We start from the raw sequence: 18643 nt of genomic DNA on the forward strand, positions 1-18643 counted from the left end.
ACCTCAGGCTCCCGCCCCCTTGCTTGTACCTCTCTCGGTCATGATTCCGGTCAACGTCACACGAGACTTGGTGGTCTGTCGCCTCTCATAACACCGACGTGGAGCGATGACTGACCCCTTGTGGCTCGCCGCAGCACTTTCGCAAGTTGCCGGCCAAAGCGACAGCTCTCGCAGCGGTCGCGACCTCGTTTCTCAACCTCGTCGCTTCGGACGAGCATCCCTCTGCGCCCTCACTTCGAGCTGCGTTCCTACCTGCCCTGACCGGCTCTGACCTCAAACCTCGAGATCCAGCTGTGACGCTCAACCTCGATCGACAGGTGCAGACCTTGTTGCGCAACCCGCCCACCATCACGCTCGTCCAAGCGGTTCTCACTCCCGACCAGATCGAGCATGCGTGGAAAGCTGGACCGGACAGCATACTCATGAGTACGATCGTCTTGGCGTTCCCCCTTCACCAAGAACTCGAGAGGGCCAAGGCGGAGGGCGCAAAGGAAGAGACTGCAAACCTGAGCAGTGAGCTTGTCGGCTTGGAGATCCCTCGTGACGTCTCTGCTAAGGAAGAGTTTGGTGTATCAGTGCTTGTCATTGCGACACTTGCTCACGAGCTCGCTCATTGGATCTTTGTCAAGGTGTGCCCGACCTCCGTCATACGAATGCGTCGCTCATCTGACGTCTCCCTTTCGTGTTCTCGCAGGTTCACGGCTATCAACATGCCGATCCCATGTCCGACACGGCGTCACTCCACACGACTGCGACCCAGGCATCAATGTCGTCGCTGCAATCGAACGGATCGCTGCTCGTGCCGAGCCGGAATAAGCACGACGTCGGGTTTCGTGCCGTCATGGCACTCATAGGGTGCGATTACGAGTTGCTCACCTATGCAATCGGTGAGACCTTCTTGCCTCGCAGATTGCTATGTGGTCCTTCATGCCTTGGGAACCCGGAGCAACAGGCGAGCGTCAGTTAGTCAAGCGGCGCTACCCGACTCGCAGATCAGCAACTCTCACTCCACCCCTCGTGTACTACTTGATCGGAGATACGCCGGCTATCGTCGACGTGACATCCTGGCCCCCGACTGCGGTTAGACTTTCTACGCTATAATGAAGAACCTCGATGGATGTTACTCACGCGTTTCGATCCTGAATGAATACCTCTCCAGGTCGGCATGATCCCGCCCTTCAAAGAAGGGGATTCAATGTACGCCATCACGTCAGTTCTCACTCCCAGCGGCATCGGCAAATCACACGGTCTCTGCATGGTCGTGGCTTCTGGTGACGGTGCTTCGTCAGTCGGGGGGTCCACCCTCGAAAATATAGTCTCTGCGGCAGGAGCTTAGGGAACGGAGAGATGAAGAAAACGCTCCTGGTGTTTGCGAGCTGCGATGAATTTTTGGTCTGTATCAAGATTGTACTGGAATTGAGAATGCTTCAAGGGTCTCTTAGTCAAGTGGCGGAAAAGAGCTTGGTCGCCGCGTGCTCTCCGTCAATCGTGAAGCCAACCTCGGCATTCACTATGAGCGGAAAGGGTGCAGACAGCGATCCGAGCGCAAAGACCTGATCGACCTGGCATCGAAACTCTGTCGTTGGCAGCGCGACCCCATTGTGTTGCGATTGTGTAGGCACAAGTAAACAGCGAGTCAGGACGTTGCAGGCTACTTGGACATGCTTGCGCAGAGAGTGCGTCCTCTCTTTCTCCTTGAACTTGTCTAAACGATGGGCTCGCAGTATTGTCCGGCAAGCGCACCACCCAGTTCGCAGCTGGTCATCAAACCTAAGAGCAAGCAGATTGTCGCATCACAAGCGATCGAAAGCGAGCGAGTTGGAGCAAGCCTTGCGTGGCGCCCCGAGCGCTGCAAACGAAATTCATTAAGAAGAGAGTTCGGTGATGAGCCCGACGGTCGCGGAACGCGAAAACGAGGGTGATTGCCGCAGGCGCCACTGCGGGATCGACAGTGCCGAGTGGCCTTGGACGCTGTTCACAACACGCAGAGTATCGACATGCAGCACTGTGTCAAGTCGTTCAACCATACGAAGCAAGAGACACGCAGCGAAACGATATCAGCAAACGCGAAAATGCAAGCTAGTGGTGCCTCTCGTAGCGAGAGCCGGGAATGAGCTGCGCGTCTTGTTTCTGTACAGGGCCACACATGCTTGCGCGATACGAGAGAGCGAAAAGTGTCGAGAAAGAGCGAGCGCCTTTGTTCTAGTCTGCGAGATTGCAACTTGAAACCCCCCCGGCCGGGTCAGGCGGCGCTGCTCTCGTTCCGCAGACACTCGCCTACTTCGACTCGCTCCCGATTGCCGCGCACAGGCCACCGCAAGGCAGTAACAGCAGATCAGCAAACGCCTGCTGATCGCGACCAGCATCAAGGGCCCCTTCGCCCCCGTTCCTTCCTAAACGACTCGTCGCCGATCAAAGGCGACCCGACACTGCAGCGCAGCATCCCGGGCGCGAGCATCCCGCTGGTCGTCGCGACCCACACGCTCTTTGTATCGACCCGGCGCGCCAGGCGCTGCTCGCCCTGCCAGTTTGCGCCAACGTCGGACGCCCTAGCCTCCCCCTCATCTTACCCCTCGATCTCGCTCGGACTCCACATTCGCTTTCTTGCTGCCTCGCTCCCTCGTGCAGGCTCGCGTATCACTACTGCGTCACTCGAGACGCATGGCCGCTGTTCATCCCTATGGTTCCAACCGACCGACGCCAGGCGTCGGTCCGAGCCAGCGGACGCCCTCGAACGGGTCCCACCTCGCACCATCCGCGTCTGCACGACCACCGATCGATCGTGCCCCGTCTACCTTTGGTGACATGCCCGTCGCGACCAACTCGGCATTGAACAAGCAGGCATCGGCTTCGTCCTCGCTGTACCAGAACTGCCTCTCGGTGCGCGACCGCCTCTCGCGCGTGCCCGACTTCAAGGCCCGGTTCTTTGACAACGAGGAATTGCTGTCTCCTGCCGCCGCCGTGAATGCAGCGAATGGCTCGACCGCTTGGAACGGTGCGAGCAACTTTGGAGGGGGGCCAGAAGACAGCAACCCGCTGGGTTCGCAAGCGGATCCTGTGTCACAGTGCCTGAACGTGTTGCGTCTCGGTTCCTCGTTGTGCTTCCTGTTCAACAAACTCGGCCACTCGCATCAACTCGATGTGAACCCAGCCGCGACCCTCGGAAACCTCAAGGCATGCCAACGCGGAACAGCGCATTTCATCATGGCGTGCAAGCAGGATCTCGGATGGACCGAGAGCGATCTGTTTGCGGTCAACGAGCTGTATTACCAGGACACGAACGGAGTAGTCAAGGTGAGGGGAAAAGCTTCTCGAAACTTTCTTGCTGCGCTGTTCGCGCTAAGCTTGCGTTTCTTATACAGGTCGTGCACACTGTGACCAAGTTGCTGGATGAGCTGGAAGCACTTGGCGTGCTGCTACCGGAACTCGAGAAGCCTGATCTGCCACCGCAAGCAGGACCTTCTGATGAGCGGTCGCTGGTCGTGCGCGAGATCCTCGATTCGGAACGCAAATACATGCAAGATCTCGAAGTTTTGCAAGTATGTCGAATCGTTACTCTCAATCCGGACAAGTGTAGGACGTTTACTAACTACTTTTGGGTGTCTTTCGCAGGACTATCAACGCCAACTCCAAATGAACGATGTTCTGACGCAAGATCAAATTCACTCGCTATTTATCAACCTCAACAAGCTCGCCGACTTTCAACGAAGATTCTTGATCGGAGTCGAGTCGAACGCGTCGCTTGCGCCAGAACAACAGCGATTTGGGCACCTCTTCCTCCTCTCGGTTCGTGCAGTTTTTCCTGCGAACCAATCGTGCCTTTAGATGCAGTCGGGTTCTCGTCCGCGTACACATGCATGAGAAGCGGTCTGTACTGACGAGGTTCGTGCTCCCCGTTCGTGTAAGCAGGAAGAGAACTTTGCTTGCTACGAGCCGTACTGCGCTAATTTGACCACCGCCCAAGACTTGGCAATCGCTGAGAATGCCGCCCTCTCCGTAAGTAGCGCATCGCAGTGCTCTTTCCGCTGGGAGAATCTATGTTTATGCCTTTCGTACACGACAGAAACTATCTCATGTACTCGATCCGGTATCTGAGCTTGCTCCGCTACTGATCAAGCCCGTGCAACGGATATGCAAGTATCCCTTGCTGCTCTCTGTGAGTATTTCGTGATCACCAACTTGCTCAGTTGTCATTGCTCACCCAGCTCCGCTCTCGACTCGGCCCAAAACCAGACTCTTCTCAAGAACACGCCGATCACGAACCCTTACTATGACGAATTGAAAGCTGGACTCGAATCGATTATGCGTGTAACCGATCGTGTCAACGAGGAGAAACGGAGAAAGGAGAACCTGCAAGCGGTCGAAGAGCTCGGTCGAAGAGTCGAAGATTGGAAAGGACACGACATCAACTCGTTCGGAGATCTGCTGCTGCAGGAGAACTTCATCGTGATCAAGAACGACAACGAGCGCGAATACCAGGTGTACCTGTTTGAACGGATCATCTGCTGTTGCAAGGAGGTTGGAGCGGTCGGCAAGAAGGACAAGAAGAGCAATTCGATCTTGAAACGTCCGCCGAGTCAGCGCGTCAACAAGCTGCAACTCAAAGGGCGGATCTTTGTCAACAACATCACTGGGGCATCTCAGATTCATCACCGCAGCGGTACGCTTCTTGGAACGCGCTCCTTCTCCGTCTCGCTTGTAACTGATCGCTCCTGGGTGTGTCAATAGGACAATACTTGCTCGAAGTACGGTGGCGAGGCGATACGAACGAAGAAGCGTTCACGATCAAGTGCCGCACTGAGGAACTGCTCAAACAGTGGCAGAAAGCGATCGACAAGGCAGTCGAGGATGCCCCGGCTCGCCGACGGGCACACCACATGTCTGGACGTCGTTCAGAACGCGGATTCCACTCCCCTGCTTCACAATTCCCGCCGACCCCCATGTCCGAGTTTGGCCCGAGCCTCTCGTCCGCCGCTTCAACCTACTCGTACCAGAACGATTCAGCGACGACATCTCCTCACCCGCATTATCACAGCAATTCTGCGCAACCCTCCTATCCGCCGCACATGTACGGCTTCGACGACGAGAATGAGGACATGTATGAGCACAGCGAGTCGGGCAGATCGACGCCGAGCACACGTCGGCCACCGGGCACGAGGTCGTTACCTGCAGAGCACCGAGACGGGGGCGCTATGTCGAGTCGGCCGCGGGCGCAGACGGAGGATGCGAATTCAAACGTGATCAATCAATGGAGGAATCAAACGCCGGGAAATGCGGGAGCTCCAAACCTGCCGCGTGGGACGTCACATTCTTCGGCGAGCGACATGATGTCCCTGCGCAGCTCGGCGAGCAGTCGACAACTGCGCAACCAGCAGTCGGTCGAATGGACGCCACAAGGGGGTTCGCTCACCGCGAGTCCAGGCCTGGCGTACTCGAAATTGCCCGAGGCGACCGACGAGACCACACCGCGGCCCGAACGAGGCGGACCTCCCATACATCGACAAGCCTCGCATCCGACACAGCATGTCGCGCCTGGCGCTCCGCCCATGCTTCGCAATCGATCGGCCAGCTCGCCCAATGTCTACCAATTGCCGAACGGACGATTTCCGGACAGTGCCTCCTCGCCTCAACTGCCGAACGAGTGGCAATCGCAGCAGGCCTACGCTGCTCCGCCACACAAAGCGGCGCACAAGAACAGCGGAACGAGCTCTGGAGGCACTCTCGCGTCGCAGTCGTCCACGGCATCGATGCAGCAGAAACGTTTCAGTGCTTCGAGCAATGGCACGAACCGCACCTCCGCATCTTCCCTGCGGTCAGGCGGCTTGCCGTACTCGTCATCGACTTCACCCTCGACAACATACCCAGCCAGCATGCCTCCTTCTGCGACCTTACCCCACCTCGCGCGGGCCGCCCACATGTCATCGTCTTCATCGCATCACACCGCTGTCGCGCCTGCCGCGGTCGCAGTGCGAGTCAAGGTCTTCTTCGGCGAGGACACATTCGTGGTGGTTGTGCTCGATTCGGTCACGCATACCGAACTCGCCGAGAAGGTACTCAAGAAGATCCGCATGTGCGGTGGCGATCGTGCCAAGGTCGACGTAGGGTCGCTCAAACTCAAATACCAGGACGAAGATGGCGACAGGATCAAGATCACCAGTCAAGAAGATGTCGTGCTGGCGTTCGAGACGGCCAAGGCGATGGCGGTTGAACGAGGAGCTGCAATCCCTTACGAGCTCATTCTTCATGCCTCGATCGGACAATAGACATGCTCGCGCTATACCCTTACGAAACCTTTCCTCTCGAACATAATCTCTCGCGCAACCCATTCCCTGAAGTCACCTGTATCGTCGGATCGTACTTCTTGTGTCGTTCACGCTTCGCCGCCGATGCTCGTTTTCGGAGACGCCGCAATCGGAATCTTGCCGCATCTGACGGAATCTGCCTCCTCACCACCGCACTTCACTCGTTCGCATCCACCTTTTCTCAGCTTCTCAGTCGGTACATTCAGCTTGGCACTGTTGTGTGTCTCACTACCAGTATCGCGGTGTCCCGCGTCTATAGGATGTGTGTCTTTCTTTGTTGTACTCCTTTCCGTTTGCGGGAGCTATCCTCCCGCACGCGATCGCGTATGCACTTTCTCTGCAATTCGGCTGTCGTTCATGTCGAGGATCATATAGCAGACAGGCGAGGCTAAACCTGCGACGTTCACTATGGCTAGAATTGCACACATTCCGCGGACCTCCGATCAAAATTGCATGCGCGCGCGGCGTCGCGCTTGTGATCTTTATTCCACGTGCTCATGCGATGCTCGGCCTACGGATAGTAAGTAGCTTGCTACTGCTGTTCGTGAGCTCTGCAGCTGCCTTGTCCAAGCAGTCAAATGCAACCCACCCCCTGCTGTTCCCTCCAGAAGCGGCATCTTCGGGTCTACCTACCCTCCACACCTCGCTCTCGACGCTATTGCCGATCCTACCTCACCTGTCACCACCTCCAGAACACACGCTCCTCGTGACGCTTGCGACACCAGCATTCAAGCCGCTTCTGTACAACTGGATCTGCTTCTTGCGCCATCGGGCCAAGTGGGGTGCGACACCGTCTCACGACGAGCATGGCGACCCAAACACGTACGAGGATCCGTTCGAGCACAGCCCCAAGCTGCTCGTTATTACGAGCGACGAAAGTCTCGCCAAGGAGCTGAGCCAAGTCGGGATCGTAACTTGGTGGTTGCGCGGAATCGATTGGGACAAAGTCGAACGTACGGCAGAGCTCGACATTGAGCAGGATGGAGACAACGCCGAGGTGGCCATGACCGAAGTCGAACAGATGTTGCAGGACGACCTCTTTACGAATCTTCGTTTGCTCGACCTCCTCCTCCCAGCTGAACCCGCCTCGACCCTCGAATCGGAACGATTGACCTCAAAGCTGATACCATGGGGGACCCTGCATTATCAGTCGCTCATGCTCGAGCGGACAGCAGTCATGAGCACACTCGTCGGTGCACTTGTTGAGAGTCAAATGATCGACAAAGCGTACAAGCAGGAGGAGGAACGCTACTGGCGAGAGAAGATCATGCAACACGATTGGGAGAATGAGGAGCCACTCGAGCTGCCCGAATTTGTCGGCGTCAAAGGGGTTTTGCTCGTCGATAACGATGCGGTGTGGTAGGTTGACTCTATCTCGTTTCTTGATCAATGTTCCTGTGCTCACCCTGTCTTGCTGCGATCTAGGCTTTCCTCTCCTACTGCCTTCATCTCGCACTACTACAGACCAGGAGGCTCTCACCCATCGATCGTGTTTGCACCCGACATGGCGCCGACGACAGTCAATGCGTGGGGTAGTCGGCAGATGCCTTGCGCATGCTTCTTCTACTCGCGCACAGCCGATACAGGCGCCCAGCTCGCCTCGCATCCTGCACATGCCGTCACGCATGACCCGTACGATTACTCGCCAGCACGCGGTGCAGCTCAGGCTTGGAGAAGCACGGCCATCTGTCACGTGGCCATGCTTTTGCGCTCGCTCGCGCTCGGTCGGAGACTCGCGTTCGAGCCTGAATCAAAAATCGTCGAGCTGACCAAGGCACGTGCTCCGTCGTTCCAGGCGACCGCGCTCGGACCGGCCATGTTCCTCGCCGAACAGATTTTGCCCACGCTGCCGCAACCGAGTCACCGACAGTGGATCGACGCGCTCGGTTCGGGCAACCTCGATGACATGATCGACATTCTCGACGAGAGCATGCTTGCGCTCGACGATCGCAACGGCGGCAAAAGTTGTCTCCAAATCGCCCAGGAGTTTCAGCATTTCAGTCCCAACCCGACGTTCCTCTCAGAGAGCGGTGTCACGTCTCTCACCTCACGATTTACGCTTTCGTCCCATTCAGCAACCGCGCACATGCCCCGAGCGCACACGCCGATCCGAACCGAAGCGCTGCCGTACGACCTCTTCCCACCCGGTATGCGATTCTTCGATGGCGGCTTAGAACCGGGGACCAAGCCCTGCGTCGTACATGCAAACTATGCGACCGGAAGCAAGAAAGAAGCTTTGCTGCGCGAGCGAGGAATGTGGGCTCTCGTGCCAGGGGAACAAGGTGACGAACGGTGGCGATGCGACGCGGAAATTATGGCCCGCGCGTGATCACCTCTCTAGATACTTCAATCGGATCACTGGAGATTTGTCTGTGTCTTTGATATCGAGGTTAGGGTATTCGTATGAAGGAAAAGGTTTCTCTGACTCAGAGCAGACCGCGGGTTTATCGCATTCACTGCATGATATGTGCTTTTTCGTTAGACATCTAGTTTGTACTGTAATATTGTCATGGGTAGTGTGTATGTGGTTCTTTGATAAGAGACACGTGTCGCGACGTGGACTCAAGAAACCGCGAAAGAGCATGCCGCTCGTGACCCCCCGATGCGCTGCGCTTAGCATACTACGGACACTTGAGTGACCGGCGCAGCACCGTTGCGAAGCTGAGTCTTCGCGTTTCGACTAGGAGAGGAGCGCAGAATGAACTCCAGGAGATTCCTGCCCGGAAATGAATCTGGACCTCCTGCCTCTCCTCTCACCACGGGTCGCTTCGCCTTACAGATCAGCGCTTGTCGACTCTTTTCGCTCTCTACTTCTGACCGCGCCTCGTTACTTCAAGCAGCCAACTTCCGTCTCTCGTTTGAATCCCCTGCCGCTCGTCTTATTCGATCCTTCCAAGCTCAAGCCTTCGAAGTCCTCGCTTATTCCGCTCGCCAACACCTCAGACCTCTGAACGTTCGAAATCTTCGTCTGTCACATTTCAGAATGCTAGCACAGCGACGCGAAGAGTACCACACTCCACCGTCTCATGCGCCGCGCAAATTCAATTTGAGCTACAGCAGCAGTGACGAAGCGAGCGACGACGGCGATGACGTTCCTCCCACCCCTGGCGACATTGAATCGTTCCACGCCTATACGTCGGTTTCGGGTGGCACTCGTACAGACTTGACCCGGAACGGCGTCGACTTGAGCAAACTGTTCGACAACGTCGCGAGTTCGGCAAGGATCGAGGATGACGGAACTCTCTCCCTCTCTCCGATCGCCAACATCTTCTATCCATCTTTCGGCGACTTTCTTCCCGCCGTCAAAAGCCGTGAGGAAGCATCAAACAGGGAAAACGGGCTAGGTCTCAGTGACTGGAACTCTGCGACGGCGAGTCCTACGGACGCAGCTCGGGTCGAAGGGTTGAGTAATGCTCTCTCCCGCCAACTCAGCCTTCAAGACGCTGCCAGAGTCGAACAGGGCGCCAAAATTTCGCAGGTGGCGTCACCGATCCCAGGAGCATCAGTGTTTGCGCCTTTTGCAACCTTCTCTCCCAACACAGACTCGTTCACCTTCTGTCCCTCGCCCGACTGGAAGGAGACCGACAGGCGTCCCGGTCCCGAGGAGGAGCAGACCGCGACATCGGCTTCGCTACGTTCTCCCGAACCGAACCGCGCTCTGCCTACTTTTCCGATGCAACGATCGCTGTCGACGTCGAACTCGTCGCTGATGACCCCACCTTCGACCCCGGTCCGGATTTCATCGCTCAAAGGCGCTCCTCTGATGCAGCAATCACGCTCGCTCCCTGTCCCTCAGGGTATCTCGCCGTCGCGCTCACCTTTCGCTGTCGCTCCTTCCCCGACCCGTGCGTCGTTCCATCAACAATTGAACGGCATGTCCTCCCCGGTCTACCCCCTCAGCCCAATCGATACAGAGCGCATCGCCAAACTTCACAATGGCCGTGTTCCAACGCTCGAGCAGCTATGCCCTGAACCCGTCAATCCTGCGGCTCAACCCCCAATCGTCAACACCGGCAACCAAGGTGTGATGGTCGTCCAGCAAGGGGATTGGAAATGCGGAACGTGCTCATTCGTCGTAAGTTGCCTTGTTCTAAGCCTCTCCCTAATCAAACATTTAAACTGATCGCTCGAGAACCGATCATGGTAGAACTGGAGGCGCCGCAAGATCTGCTTGCGCTGCTTCCCATTCGCGAACGACATTGGCAACATTCTTACGATTCAGTCGCAGCGCGCTGCTCATCTCGCTACTCCTTTCTCTGCGCCTGCACACCAAACGACTTTTGCGATCCCGTCTCCGACTCGCAGTCACTTTGACAAAACATCGGTCGGAATGTCGAGGGCACACAGCTACGCGCCATTCCAACCTCAGACTCGACCAGCGCAAGGGCACCTCCTCGCGCCTCCTCTCGGTCCGGTTCCTCACTCGGCATCTCCGACTCGCTCGACGTTTGTGATCCAAACTCCTCCTTCTCCGACGCGCTACTTACAGGGAAACATGTCACCTTCCCCGTATCACCGACAGCATTACACCGAGCTCGAGCCCCGCGGCTACATGTCGAACCTTTCGCCTCCGAGTGCGGGGGATCTCGCCCTGCGTCGATCTGCTCGCATGCAGCAGCAACAACAGCAACAACAAGGTCTAGCTCCCTCGACGACGTACAAGGCACACCCTCGAATCGAACCTCTGAACCTCGTTCCGGCTTCGACTTACGCCGGTTCCTCGTCGTCACACGAAAGCCTCGCCTCTCCAGTCCGTTCTGGAGCAGGAGCGAACCGTTCGTCGTCCGGTCTCGGATCGCAACCTCTCGCGTACCTCGCCACTGCTCGACGTGACTCTTTGTACCCTCGCGATGATCTCGCTCCTCGTTCAACCGGATCATCGTTTTTTGTCGGAGCCGAGCTCTGATCTCCAGTATCCATTTCTGCAACTCTCTTTAGTGATCCCATCGATGCGGAAAAGGCGGAACAAACTCTTTTTTTTCTCCTGGTGGACCTTCTCCTGTTCTCTCGTCACGGACACTTTTCCTCCTTCTTCTAAAGTAGCAAATCAAGCCAACTTTTCAGCATCTTGACCAGATTTGTATTCCTCCTCGTCTCCGATTCTTTCCATTGTGTACATTCCTTGTCTCTCAGCCTCTGCATTCATTCTTCATCGTTTTTGCAACTATGCTCGTTATTGATCGTTTCTCGCGCTTGGGGGAAAGGATAGTCAACCGGAGATGGAGGCGATTTCTGAGGCCCTGAAAGGATGTCCTGAAACCGTTTTCTCTCCAGTCTGGATCCTGCGGCTCAAGTCCTTGTTCAGATGACCAGTACAAACTTGGTCACTACCAATCCCTTCTTGATCATCTCCTTCCTCTGCTCGTGTCCCTGTACGAAACCTTCTCGATCGGTTCGTTCAAGGCCTCGAGTTCGCGTAGCTTGCAAATCTCGCTGATCTTGGATCTTCCACGTCGATCCAAGTTCGTTCAACTCGACTTGATAGATCCCTCTCCCGTACTCTCCTGTATCTCCTCCTCCTCCTCGTTCTGTTGCCTTTGTCGTGGTCTTTGAACGAGTCGAGATGGTTGAAGAAGAAGAAGAAGAAAAGACCCAGACTTGAGTTCCAGTTTGAATCGTATCGAGGTCTCGACTTGTTCTCGGGAAAACCAAGGTCGGATTTCGATTGGCTGAAAGGCTTTGATCAGAAGAGACAGGTACGGGATAGATAGGGTTCGTAGTCGTCGGGTTTGTAGCATCATGTAACGAAAACAAGACGAGACCGATCAAACTCGGATCGATCAAATCTTGTCGATTCGACGAATTTGAATCGTTCTGGTCGGAGTTGGGTAGTACGAGTTGACATTGAGTCAGGAGAGTTTTTCGTGATTGTCGTCTTCTCCGAGAGGTGATCAAGTTGGGTTCGATCACAGCAGCTTGGGGTCCTAATTCTGTCGTGTCATCTTCCGTCTCTCTAAACGTCTGTAATACTCTCAGTTTGAGTTCAGGTTCCAACCAACATTCGAGTTCTTCAAGCTCGATCCGATTCGAATGAGATCGAGCAGGATCATCGGTTCGTCGGTATGATTCGAGTCGTCTCGACAAGTCGTGGTGCCACAAGGCGTGATCGGTCTTGTTGGCAGTCAAGATCGAGTGTGCCCGAGCTGCGATTCCAGAACTGGACCAGCAGGGAAGGAACAAAAAACGCTCGTATGAGTTGAAACGGAGCAAGAAGGAAACAAATTAAAAAGACAGAGAGCCGCCAAGCTTGGAGAACTTACGGTAGATAGCTGCGGCTCTTGGTCGTACGGGATTTCTCGGGGGACGAGAAGGAAAACTCTTCATCGTGTAGAGTCAGAGAATCCTCTCGTCGCTCATCGTGGTCTGAATCGCGTGGTCGAGGCGCTCGGGCGAGGATCGAAGCGAGAGCTTTTGCGTCGCGTACGGACTGATCAGAGGGCGAAGAGCTGGAAGCGGGTTCAGAGTTGAGGGATCGCAGCAACTTGGAAGAGATGGAGGATAGTGAGGCAGAATCGTTCGCAGGTCGTTCACGAGGGACAGGAGTGCGAGGTCGAGGTGCGGCTCGATGGAGCGTGGTGAGGGGTTTGAGGTCTACTGCTGAGCCAGGAGGGTCGGCTACCGAGACCAAGTGGGGTGCACGGCGAGTTGGGCGCTCTCGGTCTTCAATGGGGTCGATGGGACGAGTGCGAGGTGAGCGAGCGAGACTGGTTTCATCGCCCCGCCTCTTTCTAGGTTCGGTGCGTCTGTGCGCATCGTCGCGGGCTGGAACCGATGGAAGGAATGCGTTGAGCGCTATTCGGGCAAGGGTTAGGCAAGGGTCGCGCGAGAATCGAGAAGCACGATACGATCAGCGTACGTCTGTAGGCGGATGCTCCGTCTCGAGGTGCGGCTGCAGTGGACGAGGTGGATGACGTTCGAGTGTGAGGCAGAGGCGGTGCACTCGCAAGCGTAGGTCGACGCGCAGCTCTCGTGCGCGAGTCCGGGGCATCAGGAGGGCTCGGTGGGCGAGGTTGGAATGCAGAGATCGGCCTGTATGACATGCGGAATCATTGAAGGCGAGGTTTAGTGGAACATCTTGTTCAACTTGATCTCGACCCCCGTCCTCCTTGCATTTCGCACCACAATGACGAGCACGGTCACGGGCGATTTGCTGTGTCTAATTGTGCGTTAGCTTGCCTGTTGAGACTCGGCATGGCATAGCTGAACGAGGTTGCAACGCAGGTCGACCTCAATCCGGCCATCTGGGCCACCTCGACCTCACTCCAGCTCGACCACGCACTCGACCACATCCTCGTCTTTGCCAACAGCCATCTCGCCCTCCGCCACGAGAACGAGATCGCCCTGTTTGCCGCGACCCCACATCTCGCGTATCTTGTTTCCTCCCTCTCCCTGTCGTACAGTTCCATCACGCTGACAGAGTGTACAGCCGCCAGTTGTACTCGTCACACCTACCCCCACCACCCCAATCGTCGCTCGACCGAGATGACGACTTCAACATGTACCAGTCGTTCCGCATCGTCGACCGCGCCGTCGTCTCCCAGGTCAAGCAACTCGTGAACGACTCGAGCCCAACGACCGACGATTCGACCCCGCGCGGCGTCAACCTCGTCGGCGCGCTCTCGATGGCGCTCTGTCGTACGCGCTCGCCTCCCGTTTCGACAACTTGCATCTCAAGACTGACCCCACCTTGTCGCTCCTGTCAGACATCAATCGTCTGTCCCTCTCGTCTGCAATCACGTCGACAACGCCTTCAAATGCCGCAAACGCAGCTGCACAACCTGCGCAGTCGGGTCGGGTCCAGCCTCGCATCTTGATCCTGAGTGTCACGCCCGACGAACCTTCTCAGTACGTACCCATCATGAACTGCATCTTTACCGCTCAGAAATCCGTCAGTAGTTCTCTTGTCTGCCTCTCGCGTCGTTCAGCTCTCAACTCCCGTGGTCGTGGTGCACAGGGCATCTCGATCGATTGCCTCAAAATGATCGGGTCCCATGATTCGACGTTCCTGCAACAAGCGACGCACCTCACGAGCGGCACCTACTACAAATTGCCGTCGCTTCCTACCGCACAGACGCGACACAGTCGAGCCTTGTTGCAGTACCTCGTCTCGAACTTTTTGAGTGGACCCGTCGCGACGAAACACTGGCATCGCGCTCGACAGGATCAGGTCGATTTGAGAGCAGCGTGCTTCTGTCATCGCAAGATCGTCGACCTTGGATACGTGTGTTCCGTTTGTCTATCGAGTTGAGTTTTTCTTCTTCTCGCTCTCGTTACCCTATTTCTCTCGAGTTCTGACGAATTTGTCTTTCTTCGCTGTCTTGTCGTCAGTTTTTTGTTCACCTCTGCCAGTATGTACTACCTGTCGGTCAGTTTCACGAGACTCCTCTTTTTCTTTGCTTTTTTCCGACAAGGAACATTGACGACTATGATTCCTGTCGTCTTGCAGGACGAAATTCCCCATGTCGACGCTCAAACGGTTAGGGTTCGGAGCGAAACCGAAACCGAAACCGAAACCCAAAGTCTCTCGTCCTCCTTCAAACGCCTCTGCCACCGCTCCCGAATCGACCAAGAAACGAAAAATAGGTGGAGATGCATCATCAGGTCAGGATACAACCCTGATCGCGACTCCACCTCCTCCCCATCCTCCAGCTTGATCAGTCGCACCTTCTCGAGGATGAATGTCATGAGATCCCGCATTTGTTTCTTTCTGGTTGTACCTGCATTTGTTCCTCTCTCTCTCTGTCTTGTTGTTACGAAAACATTGCACACATTACAGTCACCCCTTTTCCTGCTTGTTAAGAGAACAAGAAAAAAGTTGGGCTGGTTTTCTCTTCTCATTTCTTGGCAGCTTGTTTCTCGGCTTGTCTCTCGATCGCGCACCTCAATCCCAACTGTTTCAGCAAAAATCATCTTTTTGTCAATATCTGCACAAGCACAAAAAAGGAAAATGGGAGAAAGGGTTCTCTCTCATACCTCGTAGCCCAAGATTCCACACCCACTGATCATTCCAGCACATTTCGGTGCCGTGACACTCTTGTGTCGAAACTCTTCCCTCGCGTGAATGTTGGAAATGTGGACTTCGACGACGGGACTGTCACATGCATCGATCGCGTCGTGCAGAGCGTAACTGTAATGTGCCCATGCTCCAGCTGGAAAACACACGAAAAGATTCGGTTAGGAAAAACGAGTTGTCTCTCTAGTGAAAACAAAGAGAGAGGGAGAGAGAACAGACGGTTCATGATGACACCCCCAAGACATCGAGAGTAATGGATCTGAGGGGCGGAAAAAAGAAAAAAAGTTGGGTTTTTCCATGTTCGGGTTCTGGGATGTACTGTTCAGCAATAGGCAGGAGCTCACGAGTTCACACATTTCACCTGGTAGCCAAAAGGAAAAGAAAACGTTAGAGATCCTTTCAAATGGATTCACAGGACGGTGAATTTGAACATGATTCTTTCTTTACCTTCATAGTTGGTTTGAGCGCAAACAATCTCGACTCCGAGCGACTTTCCAAATTTCGTGATTCTCTCCTCAATCTCGGCGAGTGTCGTTGTACCGTACCTAAAAGCAACAAAACGACAAGTCAGGATCACCTTTCGGGAATTTCGCTCTGTCCTCGGTTCCCCCATCCCCCTTTTTCCTGGAAAACGAGTTCTCGCTGGAGATTTAAAATAGAGGAAATGGAAGACTCAACTGAGTGGAATCACGTTTGCCAAACAAGTTGTGATTCACTCCCGACAACAACAAGTACTTGTTTGGGTTTCGAACGGTCTCGAGCGCTTCTTGAGGATCCACCTTCGTGATCCTTGTCACTCCTGATTCGAGCTGCCAACAAAGTAAAAGAGTCCATGGGATTGGAAAATGATCAGGATCGAGGTTTGAGAGGGTGAGGGTCGACCAAGTGGGGGTGGAGTTGGACGTTTGCGTTCAATCGGGAACGAGTTACAGAGCGGTGCATTCGACTGACCGTGGTGAATTCAGTAGGCATGGTAAGTACACTGGGGCAGGAGGTACGACGCGATGAGGAGACAAGCGCAAAGCGGATCAAGTCGGTCAATACGCAAGTGAGCCAGGGAAGAAAGTTGAGCGCCGGCCGGTCGCGCAGCCTTGAGAGATTTCTATTGGACCGCGGCTTTTCACTTCTCTCGTTCCCGGCGTCAGGGATGCAATACAACGTCCCTCTTTTGCGTGTTGAATACAAGACCAAGGAACGCAAATGGTTGGAAACATTTTCAAGGAGACAGACAAAGAAAAAGAGAATACGGGGTGAAGAAGAATCAGGCGGTGGGAATGACCTCTTTCGCATCGTCCCGCGAGAGGTAGAACGATTCGAGGAAGGTGTTGGGTCGAGCTGGGTACAGTCAAACAACGCGCGTTGGCTTCTTGCATGACAAGTCGGGATAACAAGACTTTTGAGAAAACGTACCTGGGAGCTGAAGGTTGCACCAAAAGTGCGCAATGGGCGCGACAAAGCGAGGTCAGATACTGTGAGCGCAAAGATTCGGGGCGAGTAGGCACCACTTACCTCTTCATCGGCAAACATTCGCAAGACGTGACTGCCAGGGTAAATACAAAGATTCAGCATGGAAGGGACTTGACGCACGATTCCGAAAAGAGACTCACGATTCCATTTTCCAGCAGTTGATCGTCTGCGCGGTGGACAGGGTGTGAGCGACGAGAGAGAGAGACTTGGATGAGAGCACCGCTTACCTCTTGGAAGTCTTGGTATCCTTTCAGCAGGAGGACGTCGACTGCTTCCGGGTCCGACACGTTCGAGTTCTTCTCAAACAGCTCGCGCACTTTGGCACGGATCGTGTACGCCGGGATGTTCAACGCGTAGAGTTGCACAATCTCGGGAGCTGCGATATTCGCGAGTGCGTTCAAGCGAGTCAATAGACAGCGATTATAGATCAGGTGCATCGTCATGACCAGGCCTGGATCCGCGAGACAATGGATGAGAGAGGGGAGAGTCGGCGCACCTGATCGGTACCACTGGCGGTACAGCGAGCGGGATCGAGCCTGCGCGACCGGCCACGAGCCGGACGAGGTCGTCAATCGAGCCAAACGTGCCGGGATTGTCGTCATGATTGAGAGTGAGGTTCGAGAGAGTCCGAGGAGAGACGCGAGCGATCCGCTCAATGAGACGTGAATCTTCGAACTCGACACACCCACCCGCGACTCTCGCTCAAACCGGAACGACTCGAGACATGGCGGACTCGGTCATTGGCCCATCCCTGACCGGAGTCGGACGGCACTGGCAGACGCAGCTCGTGCTCGCGGTCAACTTCCTCAAACAGCTGAACCGCCCGATCCGGTTGGAGGACCTCGCCATCACGTCCGGGATCGAATCACTGTTCAACAATTACGATCTCGTCGAGGCTTTGAAACAGCACGACCGAGTTCGCTACGATCCGCGTACCGAGTTGTTTCAGTACAAGGCAAGTGCTCGCTTGTCCCCTCTCCCCGTCCGCGGGTGGCGTGCTCTTGCTGTGTCGTAGTTCGAGCCTCCGACCTGTTGCAATCACAAGAAATGAATCAAAGCTTACCTTCCTCGCCGAGGATTGTGTTTGCTTCCCGTGCAGCCCGATTTCCTGCTTGGATCCAAATCGGACCTCTTGTCGCTCCTGCGAAGATATTCGCCTCAAGGGGGTCTCGCGGTCAAACCTTTGCGCGAGTCATGGCCGGGAGTGACCCAAGCGATCGAGGAGCTCGAACGTGAAGGGCGAGTGCTCGTCACGCGCACGGATGGCAAGGGTGAAGCTCAGGGCAAAGGTCAGATGAAGTGTGTCTTTCTCGACGACATTGGCAACGAGAAGGAACCTCTCGACAAGGGTGAGTTGCTCTCGTCGTCAGGTCATGTGCTTCTTGCCCGTTTGAGACTCGGGCTGATCATCGACACCGCCCAGAATTCCGAGACCTTTGGCACTCGCTCAAGACCCCACAGGGTGATGACTTGACGACCGAACTGCAAACCGGTAAGAGCGTTGCTATTCCACGAAAGCTTTGAACACAGCTCACCTTTTGATGATACACCAGCTGGTCTCACCTCGTCTTCGTTGCCGCCTCCGAACCCTGTCGTCAAGGGCAAGAAAGGTGCGAAAGGCAAAAAGGGACTCGGCAGTTCGAACCGCCGGTTCAAGATTACCAATACGCATCTCAAAGAGGTCGATCTCTCGAAAGATTTCGTCCCTCAAGGACGGTGACCTCTTTCTGCATCCTAGTCCCTCTGCTATATCCTTCTGTACATACTATGTCTTTCTCTTCTGGTATACCCCCCCTTCTGGTTGATCTAGTCCCCCTTCTGTAGCTCTTGTCAAGGGTAATTCCCACACTCGCAAAGGCAA

At 55.2% G+C, this 18643-nt stretch overlaps 9 protein-coding genes across 9 annotated transcripts; 6 read left to right on the forward strand and 3 right to left on the reverse strand.

Moving 5' to 3' along the window:
• Nucleotides 1–40: 40 nt before the first annotated feature.
• Nucleotides 41–1336, forward strand: JCM15063_002449 (uncharacterized protein; the record flags this gene model as incomplete). Its single annotated transcript, XM_076677549.1, has 6 exons — nucleotides 41–73; nucleotides 135–513; nucleotides 577–629; nucleotides 695–887; nucleotides 953–1080; nucleotides 1160–1336. 6 exons carry the CDS (start codon nucleotides 41–43, stop codon nucleotides 1334–1336), a joined length of 963 nt encoding a protein of 320 aa, XP_076535247.1.
• Nucleotides 1337–2661: 1325 nt separating this feature from the next.
• Nucleotides 2662–6263, forward strand: JCM15063_002450 (uncharacterized protein; the record flags this gene model as incomplete). The annotated part of the gene is made up of 7 exons (XM_076677550.1): nucleotides 2662–3294; nucleotides 3363–3539; nucleotides 3613–3786; nucleotides 3910–3996; nucleotides 4064–4156; nucleotides 4234–4660; nucleotides 4729–6263. 7 exons carry the CDS (start codon nucleotides 2662–2664, stop codon nucleotides 6261–6263), a joined length of 3126 nt encoding a protein of 1041 aa, XP_076535248.1.
• Nucleotides 6264–6804: 541 nt separating this feature from the next.
• Nucleotides 6805–8631, forward strand: JCM15063_002451 (uncharacterized protein; the record flags this gene model as incomplete). Its single annotated transcript, XM_076677551.1, has 2 exons — nucleotides 6805–7661; nucleotides 7728–8631. The coding sequence occupies 2 exons, from the start codon at nucleotides 6805–6807 to the stop codon at nucleotides 8629–8631; spliced, it is 1761 nt and encodes a 586-aa protein (XP_076535249.1).
• Nucleotides 8632–9285: 654 nt separating this feature from the next.
• On the forward strand, nucleotides 9286–11208 carry JCM15063_002452 (zinc finger Ran-binding domain-containing protein; the record flags this gene model as incomplete). Its single annotated transcript, XM_076677552.1, has 2 exons — nucleotides 9286–10377; nucleotides 10450–11208. 2 exons carry the CDS (start codon nucleotides 9286–9288, stop codon nucleotides 11206–11208), a joined length of 1851 nt encoding a protein of 616 aa, XP_076535250.1.
• Nucleotides 11209–11603: 395 nt separating this feature from the next.
• Nucleotides 11604–13342, reverse strand: JCM15063_002453 (uncharacterized protein; the record flags this gene model as incomplete). The annotated part of the gene is made up of 3 exons (XM_076677553.1): nucleotides 11604–12459; nucleotides 12563–13094; nucleotides 13159–13342. 3 exons carry the CDS (start codon nucleotides 13340–13342, stop codon nucleotides 11604–11606), a joined length of 1572 nt encoding a protein of 523 aa, XP_076535251.1.
• An 83-nt stretch (nucleotides 13343–13425) lies between these two features.
• TFB4 (TFIIH/NER complex subunit TFB4) lies at nucleotides 13426–14956 on the forward strand (the record flags this gene model as incomplete). The annotated part of the gene is made up of 7 exons (XM_076677554.1): nucleotides 13426–13464; nucleotides 13524–13676; nucleotides 13736–13937; nucleotides 14006–14190; nucleotides 14257–14545; nucleotides 14631–14667; nucleotides 14749–14956. 7 exons carry the CDS (start codon nucleotides 13426–13428, stop codon nucleotides 14954–14956), a joined length of 1113 nt encoding a protein of 370 aa, XP_076535252.1.
• Nucleotides 14957–15136: 180 nt separating this feature from the next.
• JCM15063_002455 (type II 3-dehydroquinate dehydratase) lies at nucleotides 15137–16287 on the reverse strand (the record flags this gene model as incomplete). Its single annotated transcript, XM_076677555.1, has 7 exons — nucleotides 15137–15193; nucleotides 15276–15451; nucleotides 15535–15574; nucleotides 15660–15676; nucleotides 15763–15860; nucleotides 15994–16124; nucleotides 16267–16287. 7 exons carry the CDS (start codon nucleotides 16285–16287, stop codon nucleotides 15137–15139), a joined length of 540 nt encoding a protein of 179 aa, XP_076535253.1.
• A 289-nt stretch (nucleotides 16288–16576) lies between these two features.
• On the reverse strand, nucleotides 16577–17384 carry JCM15063_002456 (NADH dehydrogenase [ubiquinone] 1 alpha subcomplex subunit 6; the record flags this gene model as incomplete). The annotated part of the gene is made up of 6 exons (XM_076677556.1): nucleotides 16577–16650; nucleotides 16726–16732; nucleotides 16825–16855; nucleotides 16923–16948; nucleotides 17010–17158; nucleotides 17279–17384. The coding sequence occupies 6 exons, from the start codon at nucleotides 17382–17384 to the stop codon at nucleotides 16577–16579; spliced, it is 393 nt and encodes a 130-aa protein (XP_076535254.1).
• Nucleotides 17385–17506: 122 nt separating this feature from the next.
• TFA2 (transcription factor TFIIE subunit TFA2) lies at nucleotides 17507–18502 on the forward strand (the record flags this gene model as incomplete). The annotated part of the gene is made up of 4 exons (XM_076677557.1): nucleotides 17507–17737; nucleotides 17882–18131; nucleotides 18206–18274; nucleotides 18336–18502. The coding sequence occupies 4 exons, from the start codon at nucleotides 17507–17509 to the stop codon at nucleotides 18500–18502; spliced, it is 717 nt and encodes a 238-aa protein (XP_076535255.1).
• Nucleotides 18503–18643: the final 141 nt, after the last annotated feature.

Source organism: Sporobolomyces koalae (genome assembly GCF_050403365.1).
Source record: "Sporobolomyces koalae JCM15063 DNA, S_koalae_JCM15063T_v1_ctg9, whole genome shotgun sequence".
Classification (NCBI taxonomy): Eukaryota; Fungi; Basidiomycota; class Microbotryomycetes; order Sporidiobolales; family Sporidiobolaceae; genus Sporobolomyces; species Sporobolomyces koalae.